The sequence below is a fragment of the Megalobrama amblycephala genome, linkage group LG6 (assembly GCF_018812025.1).
Source record: "Megalobrama amblycephala isolate DHTTF-2021 linkage group LG6, ASM1881202v1, whole genome shotgun sequence".
In the NCBI taxonomy this organism is placed as follows: domain Eukaryota; kingdom Metazoa; phylum Chordata; class Actinopteri; order Cypriniformes; family Xenocyprididae; genus Megalobrama; species Megalobrama amblycephala.
Window position 1 is genome coordinate 7,182,873 of NC_063049.1, and position 20,176 is coordinate 7,203,048.

The following is a 20,176-nucleotide window of genomic DNA, read 5'->3' on the forward strand; positions in this document are numbered from 1 at the left end:
AATACGGAGGGGGCGTTGACCAGGCCATACGGCATAACGAGATATTCGTAGTGTCCGGTGGGCGTGACAAAGGCGGTCTTCCACTCGTCCCCCTCACGTATCCGGATGAGGTTGTACGCGCTGCGGAGGTCCAACTTAGTGAACACAGTGGCACCGCGGAGATGTTCCAGGGCCGCTGGGACGAGGGGAAGTGGGTAGCGGAATTTGACGGTGATCTTGTTTAGGGCACGGTAGTCGATGCAGGGCCTCAAGCCTCCGTCCTTCTTTGCCACGAAAAAGAAGCTTGAAGCAGCAGGGGAAGTAGACGGGCGGATGTATCCCTGTTCGAGTGCCTCTTTGATGTATTCCTCCATGGCCTTCTCCTCCGGTAGTGATAGGGGGTAGATGCGTCCCCTAGGCACTGGTTCACCCGGTAGCAGATCGATGGCGCAGTCCCATGGCCGGTGTGGAGGAAGTTTGGAGGCGCGCTGCGGGCAGAAAACGTCACTGAAGGGGGCGTAGTCCGGGGGAACATCCACAGAGCGTTTCTCGACAGGGCTTTCGATTGAGGTGGCGTTCATGGAGAGAGACTTGGAGAGTGGAGACTTTGGAAAAGGAAGCGCTGGGAAACAGTCAGGAAAGCAGTGATCGCCCCACTTCAGGACTTCGCCCGTGCGCCAAGAGATGGTGGGATTGTGTTGTTCTAGCCACGGGCGCCCTAGAACCACGTCAGCGGTGGATTCCTCCAGAACCAGCAGATGTACCTTCTCAGAGTGCAAGATGCCGACACAGAGTTGAAGAGGTCCCACATAATGACGGATGTTCTTACGGCTCAGGGGTTTGCCCGTGATGGAGTGGATTTGATAGCTAGTCGGAGACGGGGAGACTTTGAGGTTGAGTTGTCGGCAGAGGGCACCAGAGATGAAATTTCCTGCTGACCCTGAGTCGAGGAGCGCCACCACTGGAACAGAGGTGTTTGCAGCAGTAAGGATTACAACAGTAGTGAGTGGTTTCATTTTTTGGATTGAGGGAAAAATTGCACTCACCACGGGCCGAGGAGGACGGGTTGGGCATGTGGAGATGACATGCCCCGGAGATCCACAATATAAGCATAAGTTCAGGGTCAGCCTTCTTTGTCTTTCATTTGTGGTGAGACGAGAATGATCAATCTGCATGGGTTCGGTGGCTGGTTCTGGAGGGCTGACGGGTTCGGACCGACGGAGGAGGTTGGTGATGGTTGACTGGCCCTGGTGCTCTAGGAGACACGACTGCATACGGGACCCCACGCGAATGGCGAGTTGGATAAAGCGTTCGAGTCCAATGGAGTCCTCGTATGCAGCGAGATGCAGCCGCATATTGGGTTCCAACCCCTGACGGAATGATGTGATGAGAGCTTGTTCATTCCATCCGCTGGTGGCGGCTAGCGTTCGGAACTGCAAGGCATATTCGTTAACAGAGAGATTACGTTGTTTTAGATTGTAGAGTTTCTCACCAGTCGATGAATCCGTCAGAGGTTTCCCGAAGACCTCCCGGAAGTGAGAGACGAACGCCGAGTATGATCTGACCACAGGGCCTTTTTGAGTCCACAGAGAGTCTGCCCATTGCAGGGCCTTACCTTGCAATTGCGAAATGATGAACGCTATTTTAGCCGTGTCGGTGGTGTAGAAGTGCGGCTGCATCTCCAGGACCAGTTCGCATTGGAGAAGGAATCCGCTGCATTCCTCCGCCGATCCAGAGTAGGGTGCCGGTTTGGCCATGGGACTGGCGGTGAATGCTGGTGAGGATGCGGTGCTGGTTGGTGCTGGAGTGGAAGCGTTGCTGGAGGAAGATGACGATAGCTGTGGTGTGAGTGCTCGGCGCAGCGTGTCCACGAGCTCTTGAAACGGGTCGTTGGTGCTCATGCTGTGAAGTTGTTTTGGTCCGGTCTTCTGTTACAACAGAGACACGGAGACTGAAGTAGAAGCAATCCAGTTAAGTATTTATTCACAAGTTGATGAGCACAGAGTGATAGCAAGCAGATATAGCGTTCTGAGAGATGAATGGAATATAATACTGTCCTTTTAAACTTGCAGATGCTGGATGAGAGATGCAATGGAGGGAGACGATGGAGACACTCACACACACAGGTAGGTTTGCACACGGGGAGACCAGGAGACGAAGGAGATGAAGGAGATCGCTGGAGCAGGTAGGTAAGTCGTTTGGGAGTCCTTAAGGTAAGCATACATATGTTGTAGTGCGAACGAGACCGGACAGTGAGTGTGTGTGAGTGTGGTGGCTTTATGGTGCTGGTGATTGCCGAGTAAATGACGTGCAGGTGGCGGTGATTAGAAGGCTGGTGATTGAGTGCGTGGGTACTGCAGTGAGGTGGAACCTGACGTGTCTGTGACAACTTTCTAACTCTTCAAACAATCTCTTGTCTATGTAGGCCTCCATTATCGCTGTAGCTTGCATACATTCCGGTCTGTTCTGTTTATGCAATTATTTTTTTACTACCTTGTGAATCGACGCCCCCAGGGCACGGTTGCCACCTTGTGGATAAACTAATTACTACAAAAAAAATTATAATAATAATTTGCATGTGCGACCTGCACATACAAGTACAGACGGTTACAAAAATCCGACGGTTCACATATATTACACGCATACTCTTCTGATGATGAAAAAGTGAACAATACTTTGGGCTTCAGAAATCAGGAATGGTGAGAGAACATTGTGCTTGGTACGTTTTTTTATCTTCAAACCCAACTTGGGTCTTCAGCGAACAAAGTTTAAATCCCGTCTGGCTGATTGAAGGCATTCGACCACATGAGCTTTACACTACGAAAGCAATCCGGTCGAGTACATTTTCAACTACCTCTAGGAAGTAGTCAAAAGTGGACAAGCTCAAAACGACTTAGACTCTGTGTACACCTGTATTTAGCATCGTCCACTTGTGATCCGATCAACCAAAACGCATCTTAACACCAGATACAGAGCCTAAGAGACTAGAAAACTGCAGATGCCTTAAATACAGATAAGATTAACCCAGTGCTCAATCTTCTATGCTCTGATGTTGTGTGACCAAACCTCTGTCCTGCTGTAGGATAAACATGTGATCTGTGCTGCCAATCAGAATGGCTCCCAGGCAGACTGTGAGCTGGGAAACCCTTTTAAACGGGATTCAGAGGTCAGTGATACTTCAAAGATGCCATGTTAATCTATATCAGGAATTTTCATTTTAATAAAAATGGTTGTTTTGTAGGTAACATTCTATATCATATTGAGCACTGGCAAGATATCACTTGAAACCAAAGAAGTTGAGATCGACCTTCAGCTGGAAACGTATGAAATATTATAAATATCAAAACCACTCTTAATTTAAACAACTAAAAAGCCACCACACCTGTTTTAAGTAATTGTATGATGAATGTATATTGATGTTCATGTTCTCAAACAGGACGAGTTCACAGGAAGGCCTGAGCAAAGTGACGGCCAAAGCCAAAGTGCTGATTGAACTTCTTCTTTCTGTACAAGGGTACATATCATCACTTTATTTCTCATCTCATGTGGTATCTTGGCAAATCTAAGCTCAGTTTAAGACATTTTTTTTTTTTTTATCTCGAGAGGAGACACAAAATGTTTAGGGTCTTTTATTTCCAGCAGTAACAGAAGCAGCAGGTTTAAGCAAACATCTGGATTAATCTCATATTAATCTCTAGGAGAGACAACTGAGAGATTAAGGAAACATTTTCTGACTTTCATTGCCTTATAAAGTAATATTATACAAGTTGAACCATTACATTCAGGTTTTGTGCAGAACATGCAACAGTAGAGCCAGTGGGACTCTTATGTCAAGGCGTCTCAAGCAGAGTTTACCATGAAGCTGTAGAAATACAGAAATCAATATGTCAGCACTGTACTCTTGAGAAAAGCACTTAACCCCAGGTTAAAATCAGCTAATAACTACTAGTGTACTGTATCCCTGCCATCATATACTTAGCAGAATGACTCCCCTTTGAAAAAGAACGCGTTAGCGTATTTTTAAAAAGAGCACTTATTACAGAAATAATATACTTTAAAAGAATATACTTAAGTGCAAACTGAATGTAACATTTTTGGACACTTAATTGCATGTTTATTATAACTATGTATTATAGTTTAAATTTATATTAATTATATTTAGCTTAACTTTTGAGTGCTTGGACTTAAATACATCTTTATGTAATTTCATAATTACTTCTGTTGAAATATGAAATATGGTTAAATTGTACTGCTGAATGTACTGACAAGCATTTATGGTAAACTAAAATATACTTTAATGTCCTTTCTACTGAAACTTGTCATATTTAAATATATTTCTAAATGCACATCTGTAATGAAGTTGCAATTTAATACATTTAAAATGTATTAACTTTAAATGTAACATAAAATAACACACTAAAGTGAAAATTAAAATCAAGTAGGCCTACATTTTAACATGTGCTTTAGTATGATAGTCAACACATCAAAATAAGTGTAAATGCCCTTTATTTCACTATTATATTACATACAAGTTTTTCTTTTTAAAAAATATACTTTTAAAATTTGAAGTACACATGTGCATTCAATACAATTAAGCACTCTTCTTTTCCACAAGGATCTTGGTAATGTTACATCCTGTTTTATCTGATTGCTGAGTCTTCTTGTTGTTTATCAGGGTTGCAAAGCCATCTCAGGTGAATTTTGGAGGTGAAATCAGAGGCATGAGTGCCATGAAGACAGAGGAGGAAGTCGGCAGCTTGATTGAATATGAATTCAGAGTAAATGCCAAAATAATTTTAAAGAGTCATATGCCTTTTTAGAAATTACTTCCAGCATGTTTGAAAAGCTCTACTTATAACTTAAGATGAAATGTTTTTGCAGGTGATTAATTTGGGAAAGCCTCTGAAGTCTTTTGGTACTGCATCCCTGAACATCCAGTGGCCTAAAGAAAGTTCTGTGGGGAAATGGCTGCTGTATCTGATGAAGATCAACACCAAGGACCTGCAGTTAGTCACATGTTCACCTGAGAGAGAGATAAACCCTCTCAGACTGAGTGAGGTACCAAATATAATTTATAATATATAAATATATCTTAAACATCTGATTGAATGCTGTTAGTCATTTTGATGAGTTGTCTATGTGTTTGAAGTTTTTCAAACTGATGAAAAAAATATGCTAGTTCAAGAAAACATTTTAAGAGTTAAATATTTCTGGCTGAGATTGGTGCTAAATCAGATAAGAACATGGACAAAAAGTAGACACATCTGTGACACTTTTAGGAGTCAACGTCAACCAGGAGAAAGCGTGAGCTGGAGGAGAGGAGACCATCTGACGGGAGTAAAACATCCCTCTTCACTGACAAACGCAAGCACAAGATTCTGGTAATGAGATTTAGTTATTTATATTTGTGGGGAACTTTCATTTTTAGGAATGACAGGACCAAAACAACTTGAACTTGATTATTTCTCATAGTCATGCAGTGGTGATGCCAGATGTGTGGAGATAAAATGCCCCCTACAGGGCCTGGACAGCACTGCAGTCATCATTTTGAAATCCCGGCTGTGGAATTCCACTTTCCTTGAAGTAAGGACATTAAGTAGTGCTTGTTTTGTTCCCTTGAATGAATGGAAGAGGTTGTTAAAGCAATCTGTTTTGTTTTCCTCTCTAAAACAGGATTATGCATCCTACAATTACCTTGATATAATTGTGAAAGCCTCCATAAGTCTGGATGTTTCTGCCAAGAACATTGTCCTTAAAAACCCTGAGACCCAGGTAACACAGTTTCCTAAAGTGTAACACATTAAAGATATTTATACCTGTAAATTAAATATTTTGTTGAACAACCATACATTTGATGCCCAGGTGAGACTGACCGTGTTCCCAGAGGCGACAGTGACTCCGTTCGGAGGAGTTCCATGGTGGATCATTCTCGTGGCTGTGTTAGCTGGAATTCTGATGCTGGCTCTCCTGGTTCTGTTACTCTGGAAGGTAAAAAAAAAAAAAAAACACAGACATAAAGTAAACAAAAACCCAACATACCAAACCTGTATGAGTATACTGTATAACTGTACCGGTATAAAAATATATTAATATTAATATATATTAATAATTAGATATTATAACCAGGCAGTTGATGGCACATATTGACTTCCATAGTAGGAAAAAAAAAAGTCAAAAAAAGTAAACTGTCTGATTACTGACATTCTTTAAAATATCTTCTTTTGTGTTCAACAGAAGATACTAATTGTATACTAGCATACTAATCAGTATAACGTGGCTACAATTTACAAAACCGAGGGAATAAATGATTGTATAGTGCGGACTATTTAATTAAAATGAGAGAGAGAATTCTTAATTGTATCAAATAACACACTACAGTTAAAATTATAATCAAGTCTATGTGCTTCACTATGTTAGTCAACACATCAAAATAAGTGTAGTTCTTTAAAACATGACAAATGTATTTTAAAGTAAAATGCTTAATTTTACATAATTACAAAGTCCACTTTTTAAAAGTTAACACTTAAGTGGCATTTTATTTAATTAATATTGTATTATCTGCAAATACAGTTTAAAAAAAAAAAAAAAAAACTGTAGCTTTTTACTTTTAGGATTTGAAGTACACAAGTACACGTTCAGTACAATTAAAGGGATAGTTCACCCAAAAATTAAAATTCTATCATCATTTACTCACCGTCAAGTTGTTTCTTTGATCTGTTGAACACAAAAGAAGATATTTTGAAGAATACAAGTAACGAAACTGTTAATAGGTCCATCAACTGTTTGGTGACCCATATACTTCTAAATATTTTCTTTTGTGTTCAGCAGAAGAAAGAAACTCATACAGGTTTGGAAGAATTTGAAAGCAAGTAAATGATGACAGAATTTTTGGGTGAACTGTCCCTTTAAGGATAATTCTTTTTCACAAGAGGATAGTGGATCATTGTTAGTTAGTTTGATTGTCTACACCTGTGTAAACTTGAGAACTTCATACATCTTCTAAAAATCACCAAAACCCCAGCTGATTAAAAGACACATTTTTATTCAGGTTTAACTGCCCAAATGCTTTTTGTGGAGACTGCATATTAATTATATGAACATTTGAATTCCACTGTCTTTAGTACAAACCTTCTCATGACATGTTTGCAATGACCCCTGACTTTGCCCCCTCTGTAGTGCGGTTTCTTCAAGCGGGCCCAGAAGGACGAGTATGATGCCGCAATTCACAAAGCTGAGATTCACACTCAGCCCTCAGACAAACTGTCAACTGAGGCCTAGCTCTCCTTACCAGGGTAAAACACGACCGCTGCAGCAGATCGGTGTCTGCATGACGTGTGGCCTAACTCACTAACTCATCCTTTGCTTTGACAAAAGGAAGGGAAAGACACATGCTGCACAGCGTGCTTTGCTCTTTCCGTGTGAAGCTCAGTTTTGTTTTGTATTGTGTTAATGGATGTGCTTCTACATGTCCTGTTTTGTCAAGCATGTCCCGTCTCTCAGTGTTCTCCAAAGCATACACACAGAGTGGGTTTTAAATGTTTTTAAAATTATGCTTAATGAGGTTTTCTTCTTTCTCTGTCAGTGTGGATTTTTCAAACGCTCCAAATACGAGGACAGCGTTCCGAAATATCATGCAGTGAGGATTCGTAAGGAGACACGTCTCTTGAAAGAAGGAACGGACATGTTAGATCCCCTTGAGAAGAAGCAATGGATGACCACGTGGAATGAGAACGAGAGCTATTCATGAGACTGTCTCTGTGGACAATTTAGCGCGATCAGGCTTCTCTAGTTGTGAAAAGTTTCAGAGGAAGTCCACCTCTGCATGGCCTGAGAGCCCACTCTAGAACGGAGAGTTAAATATCACAGGCGTTTGACGAAGATGCCTGTACAAGTCCATGTGTTTCTGGTAACTAAAGGGTAAAGACTGACTGTTATCGCCTGGATATCTCTGGGCTTTTTGTTTGCAATGGCACCCCTTAAAAAGCGTTTGTATATTTTTGGAAGATGCATGAGATGCCAACAATGGATTGTCTTGATTGTCTTTGTAAATATTTTACATTGTAGTTTATTTATTTTGTCTTGTAATTTTGTACTAAGATGCCTACTGTGCATGAACTGCCCAAAGGTTATTTTTCATGTCTTTCGGTAATTGTAAATTACATTGAATGTTTTGAGGTCTGTCAGCTGAAGCTCAGGCTGGCAGTGTCAGAAAAGAGAAAATAAACAAGTCAATGAGTTACTACTGAAAAATGTTAATGACCAGAATATATCAGTTATGCCACTGGAGCTGTTATAGATATAAGCAGACACAAAAACAAAACTCATGACAACATATCAGCATCATTTTATGACATTATTATCATTATTATTAACCTTTATTTAACCAGGAAATAAAACTCTATTTAAAATCTTTTTTTACAAGAGGGTCCTGGCCAAGACAGGCAGCACATTTAGTTAAACATGAAACAAAATACATAAATTTACATATACAGAAAAATACACATCACTCAAAACGATTACAATCAAATAAATCTGAGACCAGATCCTTTAAATTAAAATCATTCAGTGATACCATTTCTTTTAAGCATAATTTATCTAGCTTGTCATTTCTAATCTCTAGAATGCTCACAAAACCAAACATTTGCTTGGTAATCAGCATGTTTAAGCTTTGTTGACTGAATCACTCTTGATCTAATCATTCAAACAGGTTTGCAAAAAGGTCTGAAATTGTTCACCATTCTGTTTGATTCATTTGTACATGACTCGTTTGTAGGGGTTTCTCTCACCAAAATAGTAACAGGATGTTTCATAAGACTGGGTGAGGTAGATATACCAGTAGATCAATAGAAGACATTTGTAGCCATTTAGGAAAGAAACACAAGCCCCAGTAAAATATTACTGATAAATCCTCATGCAATCATTTCATGTGTTTTCTATCAGCTCTTTAGAATCAGAACAAGTGATGCCAGAGTCAAGAATAAATCACTCTTTTGATCCAGTTGATCAAATGGGGTTGCAAAAAGGTCTGAAATTGTTCACAATTCAGTTTGCAGGGGTTTCTCTCACAAAATAGTAATGGGATGTTTTATAATACAGAAAACAAAAAGATCCCTAGGTGAGGTAGATATTTATCAATGTAGGAAATAAAACTTGCAAATGCCTTCTATCAATTTATCCAGTATAAAAGTATCAAAAAAGTATAATTTACTGATCATCACTTGGTTTTAACACCATGAACTGCTTCTTTCTACTGATTTTACCAAAGCTTTGACATCTGTGCCCCATGACTTGATATGTTTTAGACTCCAGCTCATTCCCTGTGTATGTGGCAGATTCCCTTCCTGGACACAAGACACTATTATGCATGAACAGGGAAATGACTGGTGCTTACTGGCAGTGATAATTAGCCACTATTGACTTCTGTTCCATTCAGTCACCTCAATTAAAATTAGTACAAGGAGTATGACAATTCAAACTTCTCTGTCAGGAGATGTTGAAAGAACTACAGTGACTTTACAAGCTCTGAGAAGATGTCAAGCTCTCATGATGGAGAAAGCTCTTTTCATTATCTTTTTATTTCTTATTTATTTCTTCCTTTCCTCTTCACAACTGCACTATCAATTCAAATCAACAGTGACTTAGTACAACTGAACTGAGTATTGAACATTATTTGAGTATTAGTATTATGATACCATTGACCTCTTCACATAGAAGAGCAAGTAGCCGTTCTTCCTGATGGTACGTGAAGCCTTTGACCAGCTGGATTTTCTGACGCTGGTATCACGGATCCACTGTGATGTGAAATGATTCAGTAAATGTTTAACATTATTCAAATGCTGTTTTCAGAGCAAACATCTTCCTGATGCCATCTTGACTAATTCAGGTGAGTGTTCGATAACTGGCCAGCAGAGGGCAGATGTTTGATGAACTAAAGCCCAAGTATACTTCACTTTTTACACATACGCAAGGGTCAGTGTACAATGTGCGTGACGCGAATTTCATCAGAGGAGGAGTGTGCGTGTACTGTACACATTTAATTTTTTTTTGCACTAATTAGTTTATCCACAAGGTGGCAAACTTGCCCTGGGAGTGACAATTCACAAGGTAGAAATCTGCATAAACAGAACAGACCGGAGCGCATGCAAGCTACAGTGAGATTGTGCGAAGAGGTTAGAAAGTTCCCCATATTTGCACAACTCTAGCATGAAAGAATACAATGATGCTTACATGGGTTGTAACTTGTTTTGAGAGATTGCTCAAAACTGCGCATGCATCGAGCGGCTGTGTATGCGTACGAGTCAAATGAAGTATACATTCCAAGGCTGTGCATTCGACTGTGTGCGTACACTAGCGTATACGTAATAAAAGTAGTATACCCAGGGCTTGATGTGAATTTCGTCATCAGAAGACTATGTGTGTAAAGTACGCGCACCACCGGATTTTTGTAACATTTTTTTGTGTTGTTGTTGCAGTAATTAGTTTATCCACAAGGTGGCATCCATGCCCTGGGAGCATCAATTCACAAGGTAGTTGAAGAAAAACTGCATAAATGTAACAAACCGGAATGCATGCAAGCTTCAGCGACAATGGAGGCCTACATTGACAGGAGATTGTGTGAAAAGGTTGAATAATACCCTCATTTGTACAGCTCTAGCAAAGATGTTTATGTTACACATGTAGAAAGGAGTAAGCGTCGTTTCTGGTGCAACACATTTAATATGCTTGTTTTGCATTCAATTCTGCAAGGAAAGAAGTAAAAAGATAAAGTCAACCACATATGGAGCGTATCAAATATGTGTGTTAGCTATCTGCTCGTGTTAACTGCTGTATTAAACTATCATAAAGTATAACATTCCCTGTTGTTCACAAACAAATGTAAACATATTCACTTGCAAATACAGTTGCATATCAAGCATACCCTTGTGAAAAAAGTGCACTTTAGTATACTTTTATAAAGTGTACTTATTGCACAAATAATGTACTTTAAAAGAACATACTTAAGTGTGAATTAAATGTAATGTTTTCATCGCTTAAGTGCATTCTATTTGTAATTAATTTCAAATATATCACAGATTAAGTTCATATTAAATGCAATAAGTTGAACTTTTGAGTGATTTTTTTGAACAACTTAAGTGGGACTTTAATACAACTTTATGATAACCTTCATAATTACTTCTAGTATCTTTAAAATATAGTTGAAGTGCACTGCCCAATGTACTAACAAGCAATTAATGTGAACTAAAATATATTTTAATATCAGTTATCAATACACTTAAGTGTGAATTTAATGTTTCAGCCACTTAAGTGCATTCTATTTGTGATTAATTTTAAATATATCACAAATTAAATTCATAGTAAATGCAATAAGTTGAACTTCTGAGTGATTTTTTTTAGAGCACTTAAGTAGGGCTTTAATACAATTTTTTACGTACTTTGAAATATGGTAAAAGTGTACTTCCGAATGTACTGACAAGCAAATAATGTGAACTTAAATATACTTTAATGTAATTTACATGTACACTATTATATAATTTAATACATTTGTAATTATGTAGTGATTTTTACTTTGTCCATCCTAGGACACAAAGTAAAATAGGGATTGGTACTCAAGTCACCGCTGACGTTGTGATTTTTGGACACACGTCTCTTAAGGTGTGGTTATGAGTACATCAGATGACCACTTCCCCCTTTTTCCCTAGTTCAGGGCACCAGTCAAGGTCTGTTATACCTTGGCAGTATGAGAACACTCCCAACAGGGGCTTTCATTCATTTAGAATTAAGTGGTCAGCTGATTTATCTGAAAGATTGGTGATATTGCTAACTTGTAGAACCTCTTCTGTATTATCAACACAAGGAAGACACAAGTGTAATAAAATAAATTTTATTAACAAAAAGATAAACAAGAATAACTAACACAACTACTAAATGAATACCATGAATGATAAAGGAATAAAGTGCATAATCTACATAGAATACAAGTGATTAAGTTGGGTGTGGCTATGGAAGAGTTACGCTATCTTATAGTTTATCTAGATAAACTGTTTCTCTGAAAATAATAAGGTGGAGAACCTTATTATGCACCAAACAAATAAACGAAAGATTATTTGTTATTAACTAACATCAGCTAAATTACATCTAATGGAAATTAGGAAATTATATACTGATAATATACAACAATGCCAAGGTCTCTGGAAAGAGGTTTGGTTAAGTGATATTTACGTTCCACTTGGTCGAGTCCGATGACGGTGACGTCTTCCACTGGTTGTGCTGGGCGACAGTGCAGTGGGGAGAGGAGCCAGAATCTGTTTCAACAGTCTTGAACACGAAGCTCTGTGGGATGCTGATCTCCTGGAGCACCAAAGGGTCCTAAAATCTGGAACACGCAGATGAGGCCCTGGTGTAGGTGCAGAAGGTCCTTAACAATCTGAAACACGCAGATGAAGGTACCTTGAAGTGAAGGTTTGCTCTCCTGAGCTTAACCTTGTTGCAGATGTCGTTACTGTCTCGCTGGATGGAAACTCTGAACGTAGTGTTTGTTGATGTCTCTTTCCTCACAAGCTGGAGGCTTAGAACGTAGTCGTCTCTGTTGCTGCCTCACAAGCTGTAGACTCAGATCATGGGATCTGTTCTTGTCTCTCTGGATGGACCAGAGGCTCAGAACGGTGTTGTATCTGTTAATGTCTCACTCCTTACAGAGTTAAGACCCAGAACCGTGTATCTGTTGTGTCTCAGCTTCGCAAGCCGGGACTCAGAACAATATCTGTTAATGTCTCACTCCATACAAAGTTGAGACCCAGAACAATATCTGTTATGTCTTTCCCTGTTTGAAGGGCAGACTCAGAACGGTGTATCTGTTGTGTCTATCCTCGTGCAGGACAGACTCAGAACAAGGAGTGTCTGTTGAAAGGGTACCTTTATCCCTTTCTGATGAGGAGGAGATTGCATTTTGGCGCTTCTCCATTCGAGTGCTGCGATTGGCTGCTGGCATCAGAGGGGACACACAGAGTGTGACCCACCCTTCTCTCCCCTGTGGAACTCATTTGCATAAAGCACAAAGTTGGAAGTCTTTACAGTGTCTTTAAAGTTTACCAATGCATTTCTCACTTTCCAAACCACCACCAGAATACATTTGGCAATATTCTAAACAAATAGAGAGTAAACATGATGGAAAAAGATTGAACTGTCATTCAACTGTACATTAACAGCTGTATTTGTATCAGATGTTGCACTACAAATGGCTGTCACTGAGAATACTTATTTCTGTGAATAAGTATGAAATGGATGTGTAGTTTGCATCAGTTCTAAGGTTTTCAAACACAGTTTTGAATGGATTTGGATGGATCTTTGTGATCTCTCTCTGTTTCACCCATTGCTGCTAAGGTCCCGAGGAATTTTTATGGCGGGTCTGTGGCCAACCTTAGGAAGTAGTCTCTAGATGGGTGAAGGGCAGAAACTGCCTGTGGACCAATGAGAAGTCCTGTCCTTTCCAGGCTTGGTACAAGAGGTCTTCCTCTTGCCCTCTAAGAGAGGTCTGGATGTTGTCCTTACATCTTTATCTGATGGCATTGGACAGTTTGTTTGTGTTAGTCCACCAAGATCCAATCAAAATGTAGCAAACCTTTGTCCACTGTTACGGAGAGAGAGGGGCCCGGCCGTAAATTGGGCCCTGGAATTCACTACAATTACATTATTTGTAATTACATATAATAATGAAGTTACAATTTAGTATATTTCAAAATATTACAATCAACACAAATGCAAATTGAAACCCTCTACATTTACTGACAAAATAATCTCTAAAACAAATACACAAAAACCTTTTTGTTGATGCACAAGAAAAACCCAAGAAACACTATACACAATCACAAACAATTACAACACTTTAACTCTCATTCAGAAAGAGTCTGGAGGACAGTGAGGCTTATATGCACTATAATTTTCTCCCTCACATACAAAGGTACCTAAACCTACCCATCACAAACTTTCTGCATTTTTACATTTTCAGATAAAATCATTCTGTAAGATGTATAAGATGATAAATAAGATAACACCCATGAATTAATACAAACAAAATGTAAAGAAAAGATTCAAAACTTTGGGTAACACTGTACAATAAGTTTCTATTAGTTAACTACTTTAGTTAACATGAACTATGAATGAAAAATACTTTAAGCATTTATAAATCCTAGTTAATATTACTTATGCATTATTAAAATCAAAAGTTGCATATGTTAATAGATAATGCACTGTAAACTAACATGAACTATACATTTTATTAACTTGCCTATCTTTATTGCCTAATGTTAACAAATATTGATAAATACTGTAAAAAGTTAATGCACAGTTAGATAATGTTGTCTAATATATTAATTGATGTTAACAAGCAAGACCTTTTGTAAAGTGATACCTTTTGTAAACCTTGTTACTTATAAGCTCTGCAACCTTTACTAGCACAAGAATTAAACAGGACCAAAAGATTTCTTCTAAAATCTTACTCCAGCATTACAGTGAAAAAAAAAAAAAAAACCAAAAAAACAATGAATTCCAAAGGCACAAAAACAAGAAAACGTACTCGGTTACTAACGTAACCTCGGTTCCCTGAGATATGGAACGAGTACTGCGTATGGGGGAAAAGTCTCCCTTTTTCCCTGCCACTGAAGCCTTTTCAATAACGCAGTGTAACTGCACCGTCATTGGTTCACTCATAGACAAGTTGTTGAACCAATGGCGGCGCGGCTCAGCTGCGCGGCCTATGAGAAGAGAGCGCGCGCACATTCCCGCCAAAAGGGGCGGGGTAATGTGCTATATAAGCGGGCGAGTCGCCATAGGCCATCAGGCCATATCGACTGAAGCGACGACCTAAGCCGCAGCCTCGTGGCACGGCAAGTAACGCAGTACTCGTTCCATATCTCAGGGAACCGAGGTTACGTTAGTAACCGAGTACGTTCCCTTTCGATATTTCACTCGTACTGCGTATGGAGGAACGAATTCAACCGCGCCGTGCCACGGCTGGGGAACGACTGAACTTGAGCAGGCACCAGAAGGGGCCGAGGACAAGTGAAGGCCGAAGCCGTCGTACCCTGTTACACTATGGAGGAGAGAACTCCTGAGTTCGTGGTGTGCAAAAAGCGGAATATTAAGGGACCGCAATTTTACACTGAAAGGACCCGAGCATGCAAGGTTGGAACGTCCAACTGGTAGAATCTGACGAAAGTGGACGGCGAGGACCAGCCGGCCGCCTCACAGATGTCTTTGATAGAGATTCCACAGGACCAGGCCCATGAAGAAGCCATGCCTCGAGTGGAATGGGCTCTAACTCCAATGGGGCATGTAGCGCCTGCAGAGGAGTAGGAAAGGGCTATGGCGTCAATGATCCATCGTGATAGACGCTGTTTCGAGACCGGAGACCCTTTGGTGCGGCCACCAAAACAAACGAATAGCTGATCAGATTGCCGGAAGGGCTGTGATCGCTCGATGTAGATGCGCAAAGCCCTAACAGGGCATAGTGATTCTAGCCCTGGCTCGTCCAATGAACGGGGGAGCGCAGCGAGTGAGATCACTTGTGCTCTAAACGGCGTAGAGAGCACCTTGGGAACGTAGCCAACCCTTGGTTTGAGCACGACCGTGGAGTCGTTAGGCCCAAATTCAAGGCATGCAGGGCTCACAGAGAGTGCCTGCAGATCGCCAACGCGTTTAACCGATGCTAAAGCAAGTAGCAGAGCGGTCTTAAACGTTAAGGGCTTGAGGCCTGCTAGACTTAATGGCTCAAAAGGAGGACCTTTAAGAGCCCTGAGGACCAAAGAGAGGTCCCAGGGGGGAACGGTGAGGGGACGAGGAGGATGCAATCGCCTAGAACCCCTCAGAAACTTAATAATCAAGTCGTTCCGCCCTACAGATTGTCCAGCAATGGGCGAGTGAAACGCCGCAATGGCTGCTACGTAAACCTTGAGCGTGGAAGGGGCTCGACCCGAGTCCAGTCGCTCTTGGAGGAAGATTAGTATGGAAGATACTCCGCATTCCTCCGGGTCTATGCTGCGTGTAGAGCACCAGCTAGCAAAGACTGACCACTTCTGGGCGTAGAGGCGTCTCGTGGACGGAGCTCTTGCCTGTGAAATGGTATCTAGCACATTCCTGGGGAGGTTAGACGGCTCCCGTCGAGGATCCACAGATGTAGAGCCCAAAGCTCTGGCTGTGGGTGCCAGATTGTTCTGTTCGCCTGAGAGAGGAGATCCCGTCTCAGGGGAATTGGCCATGGGGCTTTTGTGGAAAGCCGAAACAGCTCCGAGGTCCAAATCTGGCTCCTCCAGAGTGGGGCCACCAACAGAACTTTGTGTCTGTCCTCTCTGATCCGTCTGACGACCGTAGGGATTAGGGCGATCGGAGGAAAGGCGTAAAGAAGGGTTTTGGGCCAGATGTGGGCCAATGCGTCGTCCTTCTTGGAGAAATAAGTTGGGCAATGAGAGTTGTCTTCTGAGGCAAAGAGGTCCACCTCTGCTTTCCCGAAGAACTCCCATATGGTTTGAACAGTCTGGGGGTGGAGCATCCACCCGTCCGAGGGGATGTTGTTCCGAGACAGCATGTCTGCTCCCAGATTGCTTTTCCCAGGTATATGAGTCGCTTTGAGTGAGCGAACACTTGGGGAAGCCCATTCCAGAAGGCGTTTCGCCAGAGCGCATAAGCGGCTGGACGAAAGACCCCCCTGGCGATTTATGTATGAGACCACTGTCATACTGTCCGATTGGACTAGGACGTGGCGATCCATCAGACGAGAATGGAAGGCTTGGAAGGCTCGTATCACTGCCAACAATTCGAGGCAGTTGATGTGAAGGTGGCTTTCCTCGTGTGTCCACGAGCCGAAAGCCGGGCTGCCTTCGCACAGGGCACCCCAACCTGAGTTGGATGCGTCTGTCGAGAGAACCGTCCTTCGTGTTACTGCCTGTAGGGGTACTCCTAGAGTGAACCAAGTAGGGTTCATCCATGGTTTCAGGGCCATCAAACAGGCCTGATTGACCTTGAGGCGAAGGTGCCCGTGACGCCAAGCGTAAGGAGCGAAGCAGGCCGAGCTGGAGCACTGGGGAGGCAGAAGCCATGAGCCCTAGCAACCTCTGGAAGAGCTTCAGAGGGAGGTAGGCCTTGTTCTTGACGGAAGCCGCGAGCTGCTGAATAGCCAGAGCGCGCTCTGGTGAGACTACGGCCATCATGCGGACCGAGTCGAATACTGCACCCAGGAACGAAATTCGTTGAGTGGGGAGTAGTGAGCTCTTGGCTAGGTTGACCCTGAGACCCAGGCACTGTAAGTGGCTGAGGAGCACGGATCTGTGGTGTTCTAGTTCCGAACGCGAGCTGGCCAGGATGAGCCAGTCGTTGAGGTAATTCAAAACTCGTATTCCCATCTGTCTCAGAGGGGAAAGAGCCGCATTCATGCACATCGTGAAAGTGCGGGGGGCCAGGGAGAGCCCGAAGGGAAGGACCGTGTACTGATAAGCCACACCCTCGAATGCGAATCTCAAGAATCGCCTGTGATGGGGGCTATCTGGATGTGAAAGTAAGCGTCTTTCAGATCCAGCGAGCAAAACCAATCCTCGTGGCAAATCTGCGCGAGGATTTGTTTCAGCGTCAGGACTTTGAACTTTCGCTTCATAAGGGAAAGGTTCAACAACCTGAGGTCCAAAATGGGTCTGAGACCACCGTCTTTCTTGGGTACCAGAAAGTAGCGGCTGTAAAAGCCCGACTCGCTCTCTGGAAAAGGGACTGTTTCTATAGCCCCTTTTCTGAGGAGAGTTACGACCTCGGCTCGGAGGACGTGAACGTCGTCCGCTTGTACCACGGTCTGGATGACCCCTCCAAATCGCGGAGGTCTTCTGGTGAACTGGAGCGAGTAACCCTGGATTACGACTTTTAGAATCCATCTTGACACCCCGGGGATGGCTTTCCAAGCCTCGGCCCGTGTGGCAAGAGGGAGGATTACGTCGGGTGACGGCCCGAGAGAGGGCGGGCCGGACACCGGGAGTGATGGAAGAGGAAATTTGCTCTTTTGTGAAATGTTTAAAAATAGGGTCGCCGTTAAAACGGCGGTTGGGGAGGGCGCAATACTTGTGGGCCCTGTGGCAGCAGGCTGTGTTATTCCCGCGCCCGGAGATAAACGAGGCGGAGGGGAATTTGCACGAAGGAGCTTCTGGGGTGGTCCGGCCGCGGCGGGACATGCCCCAGTCCTCTTCCTTAACAGATCAGGATGACTTTGGAGTCGCCGGGTCCAGCGCAATCCTGGGCCGGGGTCCCTGGCGTCCCGGGAAGGGTGGGCGCTTAGAAGGGCGCGAGCGCTGGCGGTGCTCCTTGGGCGGCGCTGCTTGGGAAGCGGAGGGAGCGGGCTTCGTCTGCTGAGCCGGCGCAGGCCTGGGGCGGCTAGAAGCAGACGCAGAGCTCGAGCGCTTGGGTAGGAAGTGTCTCATGGCCTGAGACGACTTCTGTGCAGCCGTGAAGCGCTCCGTGAAACCCTCCACTGCCGGCCCAAAGAGTCCTGACGGGGAGACGGGAGCATCCAAGAAGGCCGTCTTGTCCTGATCCTTTATCTCCGTCAGGTTCAGCCACAGGTGGCGCTCCAGCACAACGAGGCTGGCCATGGATCTGCCAATGGCCTGGGCCGTGGCTTTCGTGGCCCTCAGGGCTAAATCTGTGGCGCTGCGGAGGTCCCGAAAAGCAGGCGCATCAGTGCCGGACTCGTCCAATGAGCGGAGGAGTTTGGCCTGGAATACTTGGAAGATGGCCATGGAGTGTAGTGCTGAAGCGGCTTGGCCCGCTGAGGCGTAGGCCCTTCCTGCCAGGGCGGAGGTCGTCCTGCAGGGCTTGGACGGGAGGGCTCTCTTCGTCTTCCATCCCACAGCCGCGGGAGGACAGAGGTGAGCGGCCACTGCTTCATCCAAGGGCGGCAGATGCTCGTAGCCCTTTTCTTCCGAGCCGTCCACAGAGGTGAGGGCTGAGCGGTGTGAAGTATGCAGGCGGGCAGAGTAAGGGGCGCGCCACAACTTCGTTAGCTCCTCGTGGACTTCTGGGAAGAAGGGAGCGGAGTGCTGGCGAGGGGCCTGACGACGTCCTGGGAGGAACCACTCATCCAGGCGGCTCCTAGATGGCTCCTCTGGGGGGGCCCAATCGAGGTCGAGGTCTTCGACGGCCTTGGACAGGACACGGAAGAGCTCGGCGTCCATGCCCGTACCGTGGTCGATGGGCTCCAAGGAAGGCAGGGGGGCGGGGTCGTCCGACTCGCCAACCCAGGCTTCAGGCTCAGAGGCTGCCATGGACACAGAGTCGAAGAGGGGCTCTTCATCGGATCCGCCAAATGAGACGAGGTCGCTCGCATCTGCTGAGGGACGCTGGTCAGGGCGGGAGAACAAGACGGGGGATTGCTCTCTGCTGGGAGAGGGCGAGGCACGCGGGTGCTGAGCCGACGTGGGCTCGCCCATCTCCATGCGCTGAACCGTTCTGCCCCGCGGTCTCTTCCTCGCAGGAGAGGGGGACGGGAGGGCGCGAGCGGCGGGGTCTTCCTGTTTGAAGAAGGCGGCCCGAGAGCGCAGAGACGCGAGACTCATGGACTCGCAGTGCGAGCATGAGCCGCCAACGAGCGCATTATCCGCGTGAGACTTGCCCAGGCATCCGATGCACTCGTTGTGTCCGTCTTCTTCGTGCAGAGGGGCTCTGCACATACCACAAGAGTGGTGTGGCATGTAGAAATGCCGTGCGCCGTGAAAACGGCGATTGGGAGGCTCTAACGGCGAGGGCCGGTGCTCAAAGCGGTGAAAACCGCTGGAAAAATGCTCGAAAGCGGTTACTGTAACCGCGGGGAGGACGCAGAGAGGGCGCGCCGGATGGCGGCAGGAGACCCGCTGAGAAGCGGCTGGTCGCAGGAAGCGGGAGGCGGCGGCTCGTCGACAGCGCGAAGGCGGTAGTCGGCGAGGGCGCGGGCGCTGCAAGGATCCGGCGAGTCGGCTGGGTCCACTGCAGGGCCTTTTCAACGGCGGCGAAGCGTCTTCTCAGGCGGCGAGCTTCTTTCCCGGCGAGCAGGCTTCAGCGAGGATCAGCGAAGTGAAGTTCAGTCGTCGCTGAAGGAGAAAGGACTGATTGCCTATGGCGACTCGCCCGCTTATATAGCACATTACCCCGCCCCTTTTGGCGGGAATGTGTGCGCGCTCTCTTCTCATAGGCC

The 20,176-nt window shown here is 44.3% G+C and overlaps 1 protein-coding gene across 2 annotated transcripts in view; it reads left to right on the forward strand.

Annotated features, from left to right (window-relative positions):
* Positions 1–8,229, forward strand: part of itga6a (integrin, alpha 6a) — a 42,735-nt gene extending 34,506 nt beyond the window's left edge. The window contains exons 16-26 of one of the 2 annotated variants that reach the window (XM_048192760.1): positions 3,062–3,145; positions 3,221–3,300; positions 3,416–3,493; positions 4,655–4,757; positions 4,861–5,037; positions 5,259–5,360; positions 5,452–5,562; positions 5,653–5,751; positions 5,842–5,967; positions 7,156–7,271; positions 7,562–7,702. In XM_048192760.1, the coding sequence (XP_048048717.1) occupies positions 3,062–3,145; positions 3,221–3,300; positions 3,416–3,493; positions 4,655–4,757; positions 4,861–5,037; positions 5,259–5,360; positions 5,452–5,562; positions 5,653–5,751; positions 5,842–5,967; positions 7,156–7,257 (1,062 nt within the window). In that variant the 3' untranslated portion in view covers positions 7,258–7,271; positions 7,562–7,702. Of the gene's footprint in view, positions 1–3,061; positions 3,146–3,220; positions 3,301–3,415; positions 3,494–4,654; positions 4,758–4,860; positions 5,038–5,258; positions 5,361–5,451; positions 5,563–5,652; positions 5,752–5,841; positions 5,968–7,155; positions 7,272–7,561 lie in introns of both variants that reach the window. The other variant, XM_048192759.1, reaches the window with a different exon arrangement.
* The last annotated feature ends 11,947 nt before the right edge of the window (positions 8,230–20,176 follow it).